Source organism: Antechinus flavipes, chromosome 5, assembly GCF_016432865.1.
Source record: "Antechinus flavipes isolate AdamAnt ecotype Samford, QLD, Australia chromosome 5, AdamAnt_v2, whole genome shotgun sequence".
In the NCBI taxonomy this organism is placed as follows: Eukaryota; Metazoa; Chordata; class Mammalia; order Dasyuromorphia; family Dasyuridae; genus Antechinus; species Antechinus flavipes.
In genome coordinates this window covers 164,782,785-164,802,219 of record NC_067402.1, presented here as the reverse complement: position 1 = coordinate 164,802,219, position 19,435 = coordinate 164,782,785, and the positions used below count along the sequence as shown (strand labels likewise).

At 34.8% G+C, this 19,435-nt stretch overlaps 1 protein-coding gene across 25 annotated transcripts in view; it reads left to right on the top strand.

Annotated features, from left to right (window-relative positions):
• CELF2 (CUGBP Elav-like family member 2) overlaps positions 1–19,435 on the top strand; it is a 974,186-nt gene that overhangs the window by 823,395 nt on the left and 131,356 nt on the right. For all 25 annotated transcript variants that reach the window (XM_052000334.1, XM_052000335.1, XM_052000330.1 and 22 more), the window contains one exon: positions 11,003–11,085. In XM_052000334.1, coding sequence (XP_051856294.1) covers positions 11,003–11,085 — 83 coding nt within the window. The remainder of the gene's footprint in view (positions 1–11,002; positions 11,086–19,435) is intronic.

The following is a 19,435-nucleotide window of genomic DNA, read 5'->3' as shown; positions in this document are numbered from 1 at the left end:
GTAACTTGGATGTGTCAGATCAGATCACCTCCACATGCCCTAAACAAAAATGAAATCAGACATAATGCCTTGGAGATCAGATCTGTCGTTTGCCCGTTTGGGTTCCACTGGGATTCCTTTCCAATTATACCTTGTATTACAAACCATAGAGTAGTTGTAATATACTGTGATTAGAATGGCAACGGATTGTTTCTTTGCTTCCTAGTTGGTGGCCAGATGGTAATACTTTTTGCATCAGGGTGCCAATTATATCAAACTCTATAAAACTAAGCTAATTGGATATAGTGTCATTAAAAGTTGATTTCTATAGGACCCGACATTTGCATTGGATAGCTGATTATTTTAAAAGTAGAAGTCTCATTTTTAGATGTGCAAGGTAAATATGTCCATGTAAAAGGCTAAGGAGGAAATAAAATTAAAGCAAGAAGTTTATAATTTTTAAGGCATATTTGATCACATCCAGAGTAGAATATAGAGTTTTTTTTCCAGAGTAAGGTTATACAACTATCTACTTATCTACAAATTTGAATAAATAGGAATATTTCAAACCTTCCCAAATCATATCTAACCCTTGTTATAATTTTCTCATCTCTCACAGGATGAGGCTATTAGGCTAGAAGATTGCTTCATGGCATGTTCTAGGTCTATGATAATATTCTGAAAAGTTCCAACTCTGATAATAATTCCAGCATATGGACTTTCAGAGCTGGAAGATGATTTGGGGTTCATATAGGACAATCTTCCCTTCACCTCTTAAAGGATACCTCCAAAGCTTCCTCTATGAGGTCTTTCCTGCTGCTCTTAATTGCTACTGCCTCACTGTGATATCTTCCACTGCCCCAGGTCACCTTGTATTTTATTTTCTATATATTAAGTATTTATTGGTACCCATAAATATTATTACTCCAAATAAGAGGCTGGAGGGAGTCATGACAGAAACTGGCCTCAAAAACTAGGAAATCCAGGTCAAGACCCATTTCTGATCTATTTTGGGTGTGTCATCCTAAGCAACTAGTCACAGAGAAGGAATAGATTTGCATTGCCAGGAATTCCTTACTGAGAGCTTCCCATGTTAATGAACTACAAGATCACTCTTTTATTTCTGAATTCCCCAAGAAAACCTAAATCATTTGAGGGTAGGTATTATTTCATTTTTGTCTTCATATTAACACTTTGCACAGTGTCCATCATGGGATGCTTGTTAGTAATAGCTCAGCCTAATCTCAAATTAAGCCTGCTCACCCTTCTGACACAGGTGACAATCTCCATATTTATCTACTAGTCCAAACAGAAGGGAAACATTTCCATTCCTTTTTTTTTTTTAAAGAATTAATATGAAATTTCCTTTAATTTTAATGAACTGGGATTGTGCTAGGATTTTTTTTTTTTTTGGAAGCCTTAGTTATTTTGTAGTAATTATAATTATTTATCTTGGCTAGGGTAAGGGAATGACAAAGTCATATAATGCTAAAAAGTTGAATGTAACTCAGTTTTGTACATTGTACGAAGGTATACAAATGAAGAGGTCTATCCCTGGGATTTCATTAGGGTAGAGAATAACCTTGGGTAAAAACACTTCCCCCCAGACACATTTGCAGCATATCTGTAATTCACAGTTTTGCAGACTTCCCCGGACCATCAAAAGGTTCACTGTCCTTGGGTACACAGGCAGTATGTGTCAGGGCAAGACTTAAACCCAACCCTTCCTGGCTGGTCCCCCTTATCCCTTATGCTACAGTTCTCATAATCAGCTGTAATGGTATAACATTTAAAATTGAGTGGAGAAAATAAGGGAATCATGTATGAGAAATAAGCCCTACCCCGGCTTAGACTGGCATGAGTTGTACTATTTTGACAAGGAGCCAGCATCCCAATTGAAATTCCAAGCTTGTATGTAGCTGGGCACCTGTTTTGCTTACAAATGTTGCATACAAAGGAGAAGTTCATTCACAGAAAGGGGGGGGGAGGACCCAGAGCAGGACTTCACTCATTTAGCCTTGCTGGGCTGCAGTCCCTTGATCTGGCAGCCCCTTAGAATTCAAAGGCGGTCTTTAAAGGAATTTTCGATTCACAACATGATGACTTTGCTGATGTCCTGAATTCGAATGGACCTTGAATTGAATTTTTCTACTAGGGTTCCATCACTTTGCTAAAAGAATACAGGATTCAATCATCGGACAATCATTATTTAGCTGTTTTTGAAATGTTTATTTTATTAGTCTAGAAAGTAAAGCATATTTCATACTTCTAAGTTGTTGGTGAGCTTTGAAGACATAATGTGTCCATATACCCCATGGTCAGAGTTCAGTAGCTGGCAGCAGGTGATAATATGCCCAAAATAGGAAAGCTCTTCGTCTGATACATTTTTTGTTTGTCAGTGAGAAACCTCAAAAGAGAATTGCAGGGAAACCAATTTCTCTCTTCCTCCTCTCACAGAACTTTGTCCTCATCCTCAACTCCAGTGTCCCCAGGATTGTTCTTGGTGATCAGGAAAAGCTACCTAAATGATTTCTTAGTTTAATAACAATAATGCTGCTGTTGTTACTGTTCAGTCTTGTCCTGCTCTTCATGCCCCCATGTTGTCCATAGGATTTTCTTGGCAAGGATAATGGAGTGGTTTGCCATTTCCTTTTCCAGTGGATTAAGACAGACGTTTTGTGACTTGCTTTTTGTGACATAACTAGTAAGTGTTTGAGGCCAAATTTGAATTCGGGTATTTCTAACTCCAAGCCCATCACTCTCTCCATTGAGTCACCTCTCTGCCAATAAGAATAGCAATGGCTAGCCTTATATAGTTCTTTAAAGTTTGCAAAGGACTTTACAAATATTATCTCATCTTTACAACAACTCTGGGAGAGGGAAGAAGAGAGGAGAGAGAGAGAGAGAGAGAGAAAGAGAGAGAGAGAAAGAAAGAGAGAGAGAGAGAGAGAGAGATTATTATTCCCATTTTACAGATGAATATACTAAGGCAGAGATTAAGTGACTTTCCCAGGATCATCCAGGTAGTAAATGTCTGAAACTTTATTTGAATTCAAGTTTTCCTTGCTTGAGATCCAATGTGTGATCCATTGTATCACTTAGTTGCCTTCTGTTACCCCAGTCCTGGATGATAAACTTAGAGAGAGAACTTATAATTAGATAATACTAAAGCATACCTTCTCCTTTGAGAAAAGCCCTCTTGAAATCTAATTTTAACTTATGTCCAGACTAGAACAAAACTGTGAGAGGCCTTTTCCAAAAGAAATTTAGATACATAGTTGATTCTTTGCCATCTAGGATATAAAATATTGTAACATGGTTGGAAAAATGTGTACTGCTGCATGTGAATAGTTAACTTTGATGATAAAAGCCATTTTGGCCATTGAGCCTACTCTCTCTATTAAACCCTTTGGGATTTAACTTCAGATCTCCAGACATAATTCATCCTGTTTTCTTTAAAGTTCCCAGTGACCTCTTAATTGCTCTATGTGACAGCCTTTCCTCACTTCTCATTCTTTCCAGTCTAACTGATTCATTTGGCAGTGCTGACCATCTTCATGTTCACAATGACTCTTTCGTCCCTGGCTTTTCTCAACACTTCTATCTTTCAGGTCTCCAGTCTCCTGTGTCTTCTCACCTGATCTTCTCATTTTCTTTGATTGTGTTTGATCCTCCATCCTATACCCCGTGATTGTGGGTATTACTCTGTGTTCTGTACTAGGTCATTCTCCCTCTAATCTCTCTCATTAAATTCATCAGCCTTCATAAATGTCATTGTCATCCCTATGCAAATAACTCCCAGATATGTGTAACCCCAGCCTGTCCCTTCCCTGAGCTTCAGTCCAGCATCACCAATTGTAGACATTTCAAACTGGAAGCCCCAGAAACATCTCAAGCTCAGCATGTCCAGAATTGTGTTCATTATTTCTCCTCACACTTCCTCCCTTTATCCAAATTTTCCCATTTCAATTGAAAGCACCAGCATCCTTCCAGTCTCCCATGTTCATAAGATTGTCCTTGACCCCTTAGTTTCTCTCGCTTCACAAATTCAATTAGTCCTCAAGTCTTGCTGTTTCTTCATTGACAGTAAACCCCATATTTAATCCTTTCATTCCTCTCCCACAGGCCTTCATCACCTTTAGCTTAGAATATTATAATAGCCTCCCAATTGGTCTCTTCTCTCACCACTCTTATCCTTCCTTCACTCTGCTGTCAAGAATTTTCCTTAAATACATATTTAATCACATGACTCTCTTAATCAACTCCAATGGCTTCCTATTGCCTCTAGAATAAAACATTAATCCTTCTGTTTATCTTGGAAATGCCCTTAACAACCTGGCCCCAAACTATTTTTCCAGTCTCAATGGATATTGCTCACCTTTCTGCATTCTGTGACTCAGGTACTCCTGTCTTTTTTTCTGTTCTTTGCACAAGATATTCCTGCTCTACCTTTCAGAGTTCTTTCTTCCTTCTTCTAATCCCCTGACAGGGATTAGTCATTCTTTATACTTGTATTCCTAGCATCTAGCACATAATAGACATTGAATATAAATTTAGTGATTGATTGGGCCTCTTTAAAAAAATTTTAAATAAACTGTTTTTTAGACTCTTGTATGAGCCCAAAACAAAGAAAATTTATATTTCTTCAGAAGATCTTAGAACTTATCACTCATCTTCCTCTTGCCACTTCTAGGCTGTCTCAGAGAAAGTTTCTAGATGAAATGGGTAACCATTTTCATGGGAACTCAAAAGCCACGGGAACTTTTAAAGCTTTATAAATCTGAACGTTGCTGTTATTTTTTTAAAGAGATAAGCCTTCTTGTCCCATACTGAAGAATCTAAGTAAATTGGTATCTGTTTCTGGGTAGACTATGGCATAAACTGGTTAGCTCTGCACACACAATAAATTTTATTCAGTATGCAATATTCCCAAGAGTTTCACAGTAAAGATTTTCAAGAGAAACAGCTGTGGTTTGAAAAGATTTATGATAATCCAGATGGTTTATTTGCTGGTAAATCCACTTGTTCATTTAAAATTAAAGTCTTTCAGTAAAGTTGCATGCCTTCATTGTGATTTTATATAAAATAAATATTTTGCTCCTGCACATGCAGTTAAAGATTGGGGGAAGGGGTGAAGTTGGGGTGCATGTATATGTGCATGTAGGCACACTCATGTGTAAAGATACCATCATTGATCTGGCTTCTGTTTGAAATTTCTCTTTTGAAAATGAGATTGGGGGAAAACCCATAACAATGTCTCAAATTATTCAGCAATTAAGCTAGCAGTATACCTAAGGGAATTCTTTATGACAGCAGAAACTATTGGTGAGGAGATAAAGTCAGACACCAAGTACCCCATTTGGAGCATGTAGCACTTGGTCTCTTTGGGAATTGCCACTCTCAACTTCTGACAAATGATGGTGTAATCATATCTCACAATTATATTACTGATTACAGATTGCTTTATGAGCTGAACATATGCAGGTATTACTGCTAGAATTACCACCTCTTGGGGATCTGGGAAGAAAGAGATTTGAAGTAACCCTCTTCGAAGTGAGAAAAAGAGGAGCTATACAATAGGAGGGAGGACCACAAAAAATTAGGAATGCAGAGCATTTATTGCCAGTGCTCCAGTTCTTAGTGGAGTAAAGATGGTCTGACTCCTGGGAGATCCCCAATGCCATATATTACTCTTCTTCTCCTTTTCCTCTCTTTAGAACTCAACTGTTCAGCATTGTTCCCTCTGTTCCCTTGCCACTATTCAGATAATTGAAGTTAATTAGATGTCTCTCACATAATATTCCCATCTCCCATCCCCATGTCTTTGCACTGACCATCTTGTGTAGCTAAAGGCACTCCCTTTTTATCTCTACCTCCTCCTATTGCTTTCTTCCTTTAAGCATTCCCTTCTATTTGAAGCCTTTCGTGGTCTATCTTTTTTTCAATTGTGTGTCCTCCCACCTAAACTACCTTATATTTAAATATTTTGTATTTATTTATATTCTCTTGATACTTATTCTGCCTAAACATGTGTGAAGGTGTGGTCAAGGAATCATAGATAAGGGGATGAATGTGACAAGTGGCTGGCTTGTAGAACTGTCAAGATTTGACAATTAGTTGGATATGTAGGGTAAGGGGCAGTCGAGGATAACTCTCAGGTTGGAAACTTGAATTACTGAAAGGATTGTGGTGCTCTCAACAGAAATTGAAATGTTCCAAAGAGAAATGAGTTTAGAAGCAAAGATAATGGGTTCTCTCTCTCATTTAACACATTTTTCTTTTAGCAGTAGTCATCAAAAGAGTGTATATGATCTAAATTTAGGTATTGCTGAAGAATTTGAAGGAAGTATTTGCACCCCTCTTAGCACCCCTCAAGTCACAGAATGAATGCTGCTATTTTGAATGAGAGATCTGGATTCTTTAGGCTCTTGGTAAAAATAGGGAAAATTATGTAAATACTATATACATTAACTGACAAAGTATTAAAAAGCTAATGTGTACCCCTTAGAGAATATAGGACTTTCATGCAGAATGAAAAGAAGTGAACTTTGATATCCCTCTACCATATTAGACTGCCTTCTGATTCAAAGCCAGAGTGTGAGTATCCCCCACTTTTATAAGTCATTATCTGCTTTGAAACTAGATTAGTGGTGGTGTACAGTTGTGTCCAACTCTTCATGACTCAATTTTAGAATTTTCTTGGCAAAGATACTGAAGTGGTTTGCTCAGTTTTTACATATGAAGAACTGAGGCAAACAGGGTTAAATGAACTTGCCTAAGGTTGCACAACTAATAAGTGTCTAGGGCCAGATTTAACTCATGATAATGAGTCTTCTTTATTCCATCCACTATAGCACCTATCAAATTTGTATAGCAATAAAGTATAGATTGTGTTGTTGCCTTTGTTTGAAAGGACTTAGTTTCATTGTCAGAAGTCATCAGATAAGCAGGTTAAAGTTGTAAAAAATGAATTAGAGATGTTTAGTAGACAATACTAAATGAAATGAGGCAGTAACGAATGCAAAACAGAGAAAAGTAAAGGCTGCGTGTCTAGGGAAGAAGTAGGATGGTTATGGCCTGCAGACCATCTGGATTGTTGAACCCATTAGCCCTGGTGGCACTCCAGAGGCCTTGTAGGTACTCTTTAGCATGAAGCAGGACCTTTCCATCTCTTCTGATTTTCCATCCATCCTTTCCCCCTGGACAGAAGGTGACATCTATGCAAACCTGAGGGACTGACCTTTGAAGCACTTCAGTAGATTTGTTTAACCACACAGGTTACTACAGTGGTTTTGAGACTTGGGAAGAGAGAGACCTGTTCTCATAATCAGATTTCTGAACCATCTGGTATTCTAGCCACCTTGGAAATGAAGCCAGGGAATTTCAAACCAGAGTTACAGCTGGCTCAGGGCAACCTATGAAACAGGTGATTCCCTTAACAGCGGTATATTCATTTAGGACAGGCAGGAAAGAAAATTTCATCTCCATTGAGATTTAATGGAGTTTTTTTCCTAGAATTTATAGTAGCACCTTGACACATTGTCATGGTAATTACTCTATCATGGAAAATCATATTTCTTCTCTTACTTCAGTTAAATAATCTCTTCATATAAATGAATTTAAAATTTTAAGTGATCACACCAAGTGGTGAGCAGAAGAACTGTGATTGTTGCCTTAGATGGTGGTCAGAAACAAAGATCTTTAAAATACTTTCCCCCTTTTTAGATCCATTAATCCTGGTATAGGGGAAATTAAACCCACTGGTAACCAAAATCAAAATGGCTGTGCCTAAAGATAGCAGTTTCAATTTGTACTTCCATATATTTATTCTGCAAAATTTAGACAGCTTGATCAAATACTCTTTTGAGTGGAGTGTTTGAATATGTACACAAAATGAAGCAGAGAGCTTTCCTACCAGGCAGAGATAAAGAAAAAACTCAATTTTTAAAAATTGTGTTGAGTGAAGCAATGTGTATGCCTCCATGCAATTTTTGGTGAAATGATGTGCACCACTAACTTTTCAGTACTCTGTCAGAAGTAAGACAAGTAACATTCAGAGGAGCCAAAAGAACCCAGAGTTCTCATTCACAATCATTATCTGTCTATGAAACAACAGCTGTAGAGGTGATAGGGAAATAAAATTTTACCACTGGTATGATCAAATGAGCTTTCCCATGAATTTCAATCTAAACTTACATCAGAAAATATTTTATAGGCTCTCAGGTTTAATATCGTCTTGTTTAAATATAATTTCTTTGGAATGGGAAAAATGGGAAAGATCTGGGTTTTGGTGCATTTGTTGAAGAGGATCTAAATTTCAAATTAAAAAAAAAAAAAGCCTTTATAGATGCACAGTACAGCTAAACTAGCAACATTTGCTTTTAGACAAAATGATAAAGTAGGAAAAGTTTGTCTTTAAGTGCTCTCTGAGCTTTTTTCTGCATTCTGTATTTTCACTTCCCTATCTACTAGATTCTGAATGCTTATGTGTGATTCATTGGGTTCTGTAAGAAAGACCTACTTATCCCAGGCTCTGAAATAATCCCTCCTTCCAAAAAAATAAAAATAAAACAACCCTCTAGTATTCCCTTAATTCATTTTCATAAAGGAAAGAATCTGATGGAGTAATAATGCACATGATGTTGTTAATTGCAGGCTAATAGCTTAACATGTTATCCTTCTCAGGGATATTGTAGTTTAAGAGGGGAGCTTATTGAACTATTCCCTTTTAAGCCCAGAAAAATGAATTTCTAAGGGTAGAATTTTAGCATTGAGGCAGATGGGGAATATAATTTAGAGGGAGGGTGATTAGCTTTTTGGGGGGTTGGGAGGACATCCATCAAAACTTAGAATATAGTTGGGATTAGAAGGATCATAATGCTGGCTTTGCACATAAGAAGACATGATTATGAACTGACATTACAAGATTCCTTTCATTTATAAATCATCTTTCTTCTTTGTTGCTTTTTACCATTTAATTATGACATTCCCAAATTTCAGACCTTCCTATGACTCCCTAAATCTTTGAAGATAAATCTCATTTTCTCATTCTTGTTTTCCTATTTAGTCTATCTTGATAGATTGTCTTTCTTCTTCCTATTTCCTTTTTCTTTGGCTCCAAAGAGGCAAAATATCTTTACAAATTCTACCTATTCCTCAGACTCTTTTTATACTTAAAAGGCTTATACCCTCAAAATGACTTTCAATCCATCTTTCTAAGCCTTCCATCTCCTCCTTGATTTTTTCCTGCTCCATACTACTCTCTCATGAGTTTATTTGGAAGAGAAAGAAAACTTAATATAGCTTTATAGTTATGAGAATGTAAGCTTAAGAAAGGGACCTCAGAAATTTTAACTGCTTCTGTTTTTCTGAATGGTTTCTAGGGAGACCTTCAATATTATCATGATTAATAAGTTAAATAGGTCATTAAACATTGGCATCTATTATCTCATGTAATAAACTATTCTTTCACTTTGGGGCAACTAGTGCAATATTCTTGGGTCTTAGTTTATGTTGATACTAAAATTATTGGTTGATTGGATCTAGCAGGTGAAGTCAACAGACTGACTGCTTTGGTCAAATTCATCCAGTTGCTGAAACTGAGAGACTCAATTAGGACTGAATCTCTCACATAAGTGAAGGTGTGCAGAATCTATTGAGTCTTTTATTGGAAGGATACAAGTGTTTCTTAATCTTTTAGTAAAAAAACATTTTGTATATGCCAAGGAACTGCTATTGTACTATCCTATAATTATAAGGATTGTATCTTTTTTTATATGTAGCTAGGTCAAGTATGAGGCTACATTTAAAAATTTATTTAATTTTTTGAACCAGACCTGTGAGAATACATAAACAATTTTCATGTTTCTTTTCTGGGTAAAGTAGCATCTTAAATGTATTTTTGGTTTCTTTGCAAGAGGGGTCATTGCTTCTTTTACCATAATAATTCTGAGTGCGTTTTCTCTTTAAATTTATAAGCTATTGATTATTTATAATGTCAGTTTATAAGCTATTGTTAGCTTATGGAATCCACTTTGGTGTGCCCCAAAGCCTTGTCTGTGTGAAGTCCTTTGCATCTTTATATATATGATTGTTGTCTTCTCTCCTGCTTTTTACATCTCCTATTTACATGTTACTTAGGAATAATGGATGTTGATGCCTAAGTGTTATCTTTACTCAATATTATTTGCTGGGTTTTGGCATCTCTTTGAGAGTCTCTTGAATCTCTTCTGACCCCTCAATACATTCAACTGTACATTAGGATGGCTTTATACCTTGGTGGTAAAATAAATATTATCACAAAATGTATATAATGCCACTTCCCTCCCCTCAATTTACCAAGTTTACTAAGAAAAAAGACAGAGCAGATAAAGCATCAATTTTTCATTGATATTTGCTTTGTGTCTATTTTTAAAGTGGAAACCTAACTAAAAATTGTACCTTGCTTAATAGCAACAACATTTTTCACAAATGTTTTCTTCTAGAAGACATGGCACAGGTTGGCAGAGAGTTGATAACAAATCAGCCCACAGGTTACATGAGCAGGCATGAATCTGTGGTGTCTAAAAGTGGTCATGCTATCCTAGACATCTCAGGCTTCTGTTTGGGGATTTTCCAAATCATTTTAAACTTATTTTAAAATACAGTGACAATATAATCATCTAAGCCTTAAGGGTGGGAACTCCAAAAGTACTATAAAAATAATTTATTCCAAGTGATTGTGTCATTTTGTCATTTTGATTAACTACCCTTCCCTTTAGTTGCCATCTTCAAACTCCCTTAAATACCAGCATTGTTGGCTGTAGTAGATGAACTTAATGCCTTTTTCTTCAACTTGGATAAAGAGAATAAATGTGGATTTAGAATGAAAGGCAAAGTATCAATGATTGAGAGGTTATTACTGTTCTCATGCTCTTTATTATTTCTAAATTGTACATTCTTTTAAAGTATATTATTTGTTCATTGCTATCAAGCAAACCCGTTCATAGACATTTCTAAAAAACCTTTTCATTTCTCTCTGTAGGTTGTTGTTTCGTAACATTTTATACAAGAAAAGCTGCACTTGAGGCTCAGAATGCACTGCACAATATTAAAACCTTACCTGGGGTGAGTCCGTTTACTTTTGTACCAAATCACTTTATTGCTTGAAAATGGTTCCTGTCAGCTAACAGTTCTAGTTATGGTCTCTTAGTGCCAAAAAAAATAGCTTTTGTCTTTGGAGGAGTGGGTGCTGATTGACCCCCTCATTTCATGAACAGCAGCCATGCCATCTGATGAGTCCATAAAGTAGGATGGACACTAACTTTGAAGGAAAGAGCTCTCAAATAATCTATACCCTGGCTCAAAAATCAGTGACCCCACTGGGCAGCAGCAAGCTGCCACAGAGCATTGGGTAGGCTAAGATTTAAAAAGGGGGAAAAAAACCAATACATACACACAAGGAAAAGCAAATGGAAAAGAGAAAGGGATTTTACTCACCAGGAAACCTTTTTCAAATTTAGTTTCTAGATTTTTTTCTTTTGAAAGGACAAAATGTACCCTGCATAGTTATAATATTAAGCTTCCTCATGGTTTCTATATAGTTGCCAGTGGTTAACAAAGCCAATGTTTTAATACCCATTTTGTGATTTCATAGTGATGTAGGAGGAAAAAAAAGACAAAGTCTACACAGTTTTTCCATTTTCTTCCCAATAATATTTGACTATTAGTACAATTCACTAGAAATGCCCTGATGACATAAATTTAGCTACTTCATCAGAATACATTATTTCTAAAAGGAATTTTGTAGCAATTTTTATAAATTATGTAATGATGTTAGATTGCATTGTTCTATTTGAATATCTTCACTATTACTCGGAAATTGGCAATGAGTTAACTTAATATCTTAAATGGTTATCTGTTTGCAATAAAGAAATATCTGTGGTAAGCAGAGAAAAGATGATGATTTTGTTGGAGCCAAGTGTAATAAAAAGAAATGAATGAGAAATCAACAGTAATAAAATATGCTTACAATTCAGTTTATAGATTTCTATGTTTGTGCCATATATAATTCACATACCTTATACCTAAACCAGTCCCCTGTGGGCTAGAACAGTCTTGAACCTGCACAAGTCAACTTCTATCTTATCTCATTTGGGAATGTAGTGATGTTTCTTCAGGAGGAAATTACAGTACAATATACCTCTTTTGAAAGCAAGTTAAGTAATCGATCTCAAACCCCTCTAAAATAGGGACTCTCAAACTTTTTAATATCATGGACCTTTTTGGTGACTTATGAATCCTATCACAGAATAATGTTTTTAAATGCATAAAATACATTGGATTACAAAGGAAACCAATTATATTGAAATGTGGCTGTCAGGATATTTTTTAAAAAATAAGTTTACAGACCCCAGGTTAAGAACCTGTTATTTTAGAGTCTAAGGTCATTGAATTGTGGTTCTTCTCCTGAACTATGACATTTCACTGTCTTTTCAATAAGGTGGAAAAAGTAGGAGAAGAAAAATTAGGGAGCATTTATGATACAACTATATAGCTTTGTTAAGAAATTGTGACTTCCATTCAATTTAACTAACATGTTACAGTTTCAATTCCAATGACACGATTTTTTATTATCTAAGTACTGAAAATGGTAAATTAGAGGTAACCCAGCTAAATTCTTTCAACATTGCCCTCCAAACAACTTTAAAATAATTCCTCAGGTCGAATTTTGAAGTAGCAGAGTCGACAAAAGTTTGGACAAGTGAGTTTTTTTCCTGACCTAAGAAAATTTAGGAATTTGGAAGAGAATTTATAACTGTCTAGAGTCCACACAAGCAGTGGCAGCAACCAGAGCAACTTTGGGAGCTTCCAGCCCAGAGACAGTAAAGGAGTCAGACAGCTGATAAAAAGAGGTTACAGGAAACCCTTTGTGAGTACTGCTTGACAACTCTATTACCCATATGCAAATCTGGGTCTCAGTTCCATATATGCTAGTACTTGTGACTGTAAGGTACCAAAAGCCCTTGAGAAGTGGCCACACCTTTCTCAGGATCATGTCACATTGGAAACACTGAAAACAGCAGCATTTTTAAAAAGCTTAAAGTTTGGGACAGTGAGCAAATCCCAATTGTAACATTAAGTTAAAATTTCAGAAATACATGGGAAAATGAGCAATAAATAACAATACAATAAAAAATTGATCATAAAAAACTATTATGATGGCAGGAAAGACCAAGATACAAACTCAAAAGAAAACAATTATAAGCAAAGTCTCAAAGAAAATTACTAATTGGACCCAAATTCAACAAGATTTTTGGAATAGTTAAAGAAAAAGATAGGCCCATGGTAGAGGAAAAGTTAGGAAAAGAAATTAAAATGATACAAAAAATTATGAGAAGAGAATCAGAAGCTTAGTAAAAGAGGTACAAAAATTACTAACAAAAATAATGCCTTTTCAAAACATAATTAGCCTAGTGTTAAAAGAGGCACAGAAATTCACTGAAGAAAGTAATTCCTTAGAAATTAGGATTGGGTAAGCGGAAGCTATTGACTACATGAGACATCAAGAAATAATAAAACAAAGTCAAAAGAATGAAGAAATAGAAGAAAATGGGAAAAACAACAGACCTGGAAAATAAATCAAGGAGAAATAACTTTATAATTATTGGCCTACCTGAAAGCCATGATCAAAGAGCTTAAATACTATATTTCAAGAAATTATCAAACTGCCCCTATATCTAAAATCTAAAGGGTAAAATAGAAATTGGAAAAAAAAATTAGTGATCATTTCCTGGAAAAGAATCCAAAGTGAAAACTCCCAAGAATATTATGACCAAATTCTAACCTTCTAGTTCAAAGAAAAAAAATACTTCAAGCAACCAGAAACAAACAATTCAAATATTCAGGAGCCACAGTCAGAATTATATAAGACTTAATGGCTTCTACATTAAAGAAACAGAGGGCTTGAAATCTGATATTCTAGAAGGCAAAAAAGCTAAGATTACTACCAAGAATAACCTATCCAGTAAAATTGAATATAATTCTTCAGTGGGAAAAACATGTTTAATAAAATAGAGAACTTTGATGCATTCCTGATTATAAGACTACAACTGAATAGAAAGTCAGGCATCTTAAATGCAAGACTCAAGAGAATCACAAAAAGGTAAACATGAAGGAATAATCATAACAGATTCAATGTAGTCCAAGTGTTGATATTTCTATATGGAAAGATGATACATAAGATGCTAAGAACTTTATCATTATTAGGGCAATTAAGAGGAATTTAGATAGGCAAAGGCATGAATGTGAATCAATTATGTTGGGATGAGCTCCTCAAAATAATGAAATGTTGAGAGAGAAAAGAAAGGATGCACTGGTAGAAGGGTAATGGGAGGGGTGAAATGAGAATATTTTTCTGACATAAATGAGACATGCATGAAAAAGCTTTTAAAATAGAAAGGGAAAGGGAAAGAGGAAGTGAGCAGTGCTTAAATCTCACTCTCATTGGAATTGTCTCAAAGAGGGAAGAATATACGACATACTCTGTTGTCTAGAGAAATATTACTTACCCAAGAGGAAAATGAGAGAGGAAGAGAACAAAAAAAGCGGGGAAGGACTAAAAAAGGGAGGACAAATTAAGGGAGGCAGTAATGAGAAGAAAATAGACATTAGAAGGGATAGAATAAAAAGAGAGGAGAAAAAGAAAAAAGAAAACGAGACAGAGGAAAATACAGAACTAGCCATCATAACTGAGAATGGGAATGGAATAACTTCAACCATAAAATGAAAGCAGATAGCAAAATGGATTTGGAATCAGAATCCAACAATATGTTCTTCACAAGAAGCATGCAAACACAAGAAACAGAAAGATATTCACAGAGTTAAAATAAAAGGCTGGAGCAAAATCTAATGAAAAGAAAAAGACAAGAATAGCAATCACAATCTCAGACAAAGCAAAAATAGACTTAATTTATTTAGGAAATCTACATTTTGCTAACGGTACCTTAAACAAAATAATATCAAAAAAAATTTACAGCAAGTTTCTCTGATAAGTCTTATTTCTCAAATATGGGTGTAGGACTGAATCAAATTTATAAAAATAAGAGTTATTCATTCCCCCAACTGATAGATAAAGGATATAAAGAAGTTTTCAGAAGAAAAATAGAACTATTTCTAATCATATAAAAAAATGCCCTAAATCACCCTTGATTAGAGAAAGGTAAAAGAAAACATCTCTGAGATACCACCTCATACCTATCAGAAATGAAAAATACTGAAGGGATGAGGGAAAATAAGGATATTAATAAAATCTTAGTGGAGTTCTGAATTGTTCCAACCATTCTAGAGAATAATTTGGAACCAGATCCAAAGGACTAAAAAAACTATACATCCCTTTAACCCAGAAATATCAATACTAGATATAGATCCCAAAGAGATCCAAGATAAATGGTAAGGGAGTTGGTTTCAGAAAAACATGGCAAGACCCATATAAATTGATGCAAAGTGAAGTTAGAAGAATCAGTTCTGTTGTAATGATGATCAACTGATCAATACAGTGATCCAAGACAATCCCAAAGGAATTATGATGGGGAAAAATGCTGTCTACCTCCAGAAGACAGAACTAATGAATCTGAGTAAAGACTGAAGTATAATTTGCTCACTTTTTTTTTTTGCTTTTTCTTGCAATATGGCCCATATGGAAATATATTTTGCATGATCTCACATATATAATTGATATCATATTGCTTGCCTTCTCAGTGGGTGGGAAGGAGTGGGAGAGAGGGACAGAATTTGGAATTTGAAATTTGAAATGAAGAATATTTAAAAATAAATAAGAATTGTTGAAAATAGTTTCTTTTTTGTGATTGCTTTGGTAAAGAGGACAACTATTAAATCAAGCCTATTTGGTTGTCAAGGACACCTCTAACTTTAAAACATGCAATATTATTTTAGCTTTGTTGTCTATTTTTTCCATCCATAGTTTTACTGAACATAACAAATGTTTCCTATGTTAACTTTTGCAACTAGCTTAAAAAGGAATTAGTATTAGGCACAATTAGTGGATGGAGTAACTAATGCAAATTGTTAACTGGCTTATCCAGTGTAGCAAAATTCAATAGCTTGTCTTTCCCAGACCTCGATTTAGACCTAAAGAATATTTCTTACTCCTTTTTCTGAAAGGAAAATTCTTAAAATAATCTTAGCTAACATGTGTAATCACTTTTAGGGTTTTGGGATCTATTGTGTTCATATGTGTTTGGGACTACATACATATTATTCAGTGAATGAATCAGTAAAAATCCAGTCTATTTTTTGCCTTTATTAAAAACTGGTTAATTTGAATGCATTATATCTGCTCAAGAAAGAACTAAAATTCCCATCTTTTCATTGTGTCAATTTCAATTCAGCACCTTTTATGTCATCTTCATTTCCCAACACATACCTTCCCTCTCTCTTTCCCAAAGAACCATTCCTTGAAATAAAAGGGGGAAAGGAAGAAAAAGAAAACATTTTAGCAAAACCAAGCAACAAATCAACAGGAAACTTCATAGTGTATTCAGTGTTGTTCACCCATAGACCCCCAACACTGTTGATATGAGAATGTGATTTCTCTCCTCTCTCTTTCAAAGTCAAACTTCAACAACTTTCTTTTTTTTTTTTAACCACCTAATATGTACTGAACATCATGGAAGGCCCTGGGAAGTAAGACACAGTAGTTGATGAAATACAATCTCTACTACCATCTAACAGATTGGGAATGACAAATAGATCTTTAGAGGTGAAGGACAACATATGACATCTAACAGTACATCCATTGTATACAATGAAAAACAGTAAGGTGACCCATGAGCATTTTAAAAAGCCTTACTGTCAGGCAGACCTACATCAAACAAATTATATCTTTTTCTAAAACCTAGTTGGATATCTGCCTTTTATTCTGCCTTTAAATCCCTGTGCACAGCTGAGTTACAGAGTGGTGATTTTATTAAGAAATCCTTTTGTAACTACAAGAATCTGCATATCCCTGTTTTGAGAGAAAAAGAGATCTGAGTTTTTGTGTATGTTTGTGTGGTTGTTTCTTTTTTTACATTTCAGTTTTATCTGCCCAAATACTGGAGGCAGGTTAAATGAAAAATCTGAAAAGCCATGTCGATTTTATAGGCTTTGAGCTTCTTTAGCCCATTCTATGTGCTACATTTGTGGTTCCAAAGTAGAGTATGTTATATATCCTGCTTTTATGTATAGCTTTATCTGATAAACACCACTCTTAACAGCTACAGGAAAAAAAAAACAGAAAAATGGTATCTTTCAGCTGTATCCTTTTGGTGGACATGAAGAAATAAGACCAGACATAAATGATTAATGCATATTCTTAGAAGAAAATATTGCAGGGTGCCTTGCTGTTTGATTACAAGGCTTGGAATTAGTCAACATTTCCATAATTCTAAACCAATATACACCTGTTTTCCCACTGTGATGTGAAGGCACAACTTAATTTAACAGAAACCCTGCTGGGCTAAATCTCTCATTAAATACCAAGCCTGCTCGGTAATTTAAAGTTGTAGCACCACTATTTTAACTGTGGCCTTCCATATTATGAAATTAATAAAAAAAAATTAAGGCTGCCTTTTGCTCTATCACTCACTTCCTGTCTTTTTCTTTGAAAAATGATAAGAAATATGGATCAACAACTGACACTTTTATGCTTTTCTGGATATAATCATGTCTTTGTGATTCAAATCCATTTTATTAAAAAGAAAGAAAACTCCTGCTTTTTTAATGGCTAAAACTCCTCATTTAGAATATAAATAAGATTTCTTTGTAAATCATAGTAGGTCCTTTTTTTCAAAAGCAACTTGCATTAAGTTAATTTAAGTTGATTTAAATATTTATTTTCTATTTACATAATATCTTTTCTTAAGAACAAAAGATTGAATCACTGGAAATAAGTTGTGGCATTGTCTGCTGAATAGGTAAATGCATCTATTAGTTGTTTTTTTGTTTTTGTTTTTGTTTTTTTTAAGGATGTCTACACTCTGACTCTTCTTCTGACTTTTTGATATCTTTACATTTGGGTATTACTTGGAAAGGGTCCAGGGTCAAGTGTTAAGAGACAGGACAAAGCAATTATGGATACTTTCCTCAAACCTTTCATCATCTATTGTAGCTTCTTAAGAAAGATAAGGTTAAGATAAATATGAAATAAGGTAATATCCATAAATTGCTTAGCAAAGTTCTGTGAACATAGTTGGTACTATATAAATGTTAGTTATTATTATTAAATGGTTTCCTTTATAAATCCATGTATTTTATTTTATGTTTTAATAATATTCTGAGAAAAAGTGGTCCATAGGTTTCATTAGATTGCTAAAAGTGGTTGTGACATAGTATAGATTAAAAACTATAGACTAGATAATTTCTAAAAACCTTTCTATTAGCCTTCTATTAGCACTAACATTTTATGATTCTATATTTTTTTTCTAGAAGAAAGCAAGAATGAGGCTCTCACACTCACTTTCTTCTGTAAATCATTGTATTTATTCCCCTTCCCTCTTCTTAATTGATTTTGTGCTCAGAATTTCCATGGGGATGACCAATGGAACTAACAATATCAAGGGAATTACTTAAGGCCAGGATTTCCTAACTCCAAACCCAAAACTCTTACTACTATATAAACACTGATGAGGAGTAAACTGGGGGTAGATAAGTTATCTAAGATCATACAGTCACTACATAACCATGCTAAAACTCAAGCCCCCCTTTAATTTTATATTCGCTGTATTTGTGCTGCCCTATAACATTCCTCCCCTAATTTTCAGATATTCCAAGATCCCAAGGACCAAGAGTATTTGTGTTATTTCTTGATCTGGATTAAAAGTGGCTGGTCTTTGAGAAGACACAGAGAGTGAAGTCCAAGTGAAGGTGGAGTGATGTTAAGAATGTCATTTCTCTTAGAGAAAACAATGACCTACCTTGAGTACTGGGGATAAGATTAAGAGAACCAGGAAGAATTTATTTGACAATGAGGTCTTAAGGAAAAGACCCAGAATGGAGGAAAACAAAGTAGCAGCTAAAATAATCCAGTAAATGTTAGGTGCAGTGCCCAGTTAAAAATACAAGTATGATACTTATTTAATCACTATTATTATTTATGTGCTAGGTTTTGTCTCTTCTAAAAAAGAACTTATATTTGCCCCCCTACTGAATCATGCTTTCTGAATCTGAGTATTCATGAATTGTCATAATTGTGTTTACTCAGGACTATTGAATAACCAGTAAATTCTGTCCAACACGTTATTTGATAAATATCACCCTTAAGAGCTTCATGAAAAATGGGCCAGGTATACGTACAAGGAAGGATTACATACAAATTTAACAAGAACTGTCTAATTTATCTTTCTAATACTTAGTACAATGCTTGCCACTTGATAGAAACTTAATAAATTATTGCTTAATTGAACTGAATTTTTTCCCT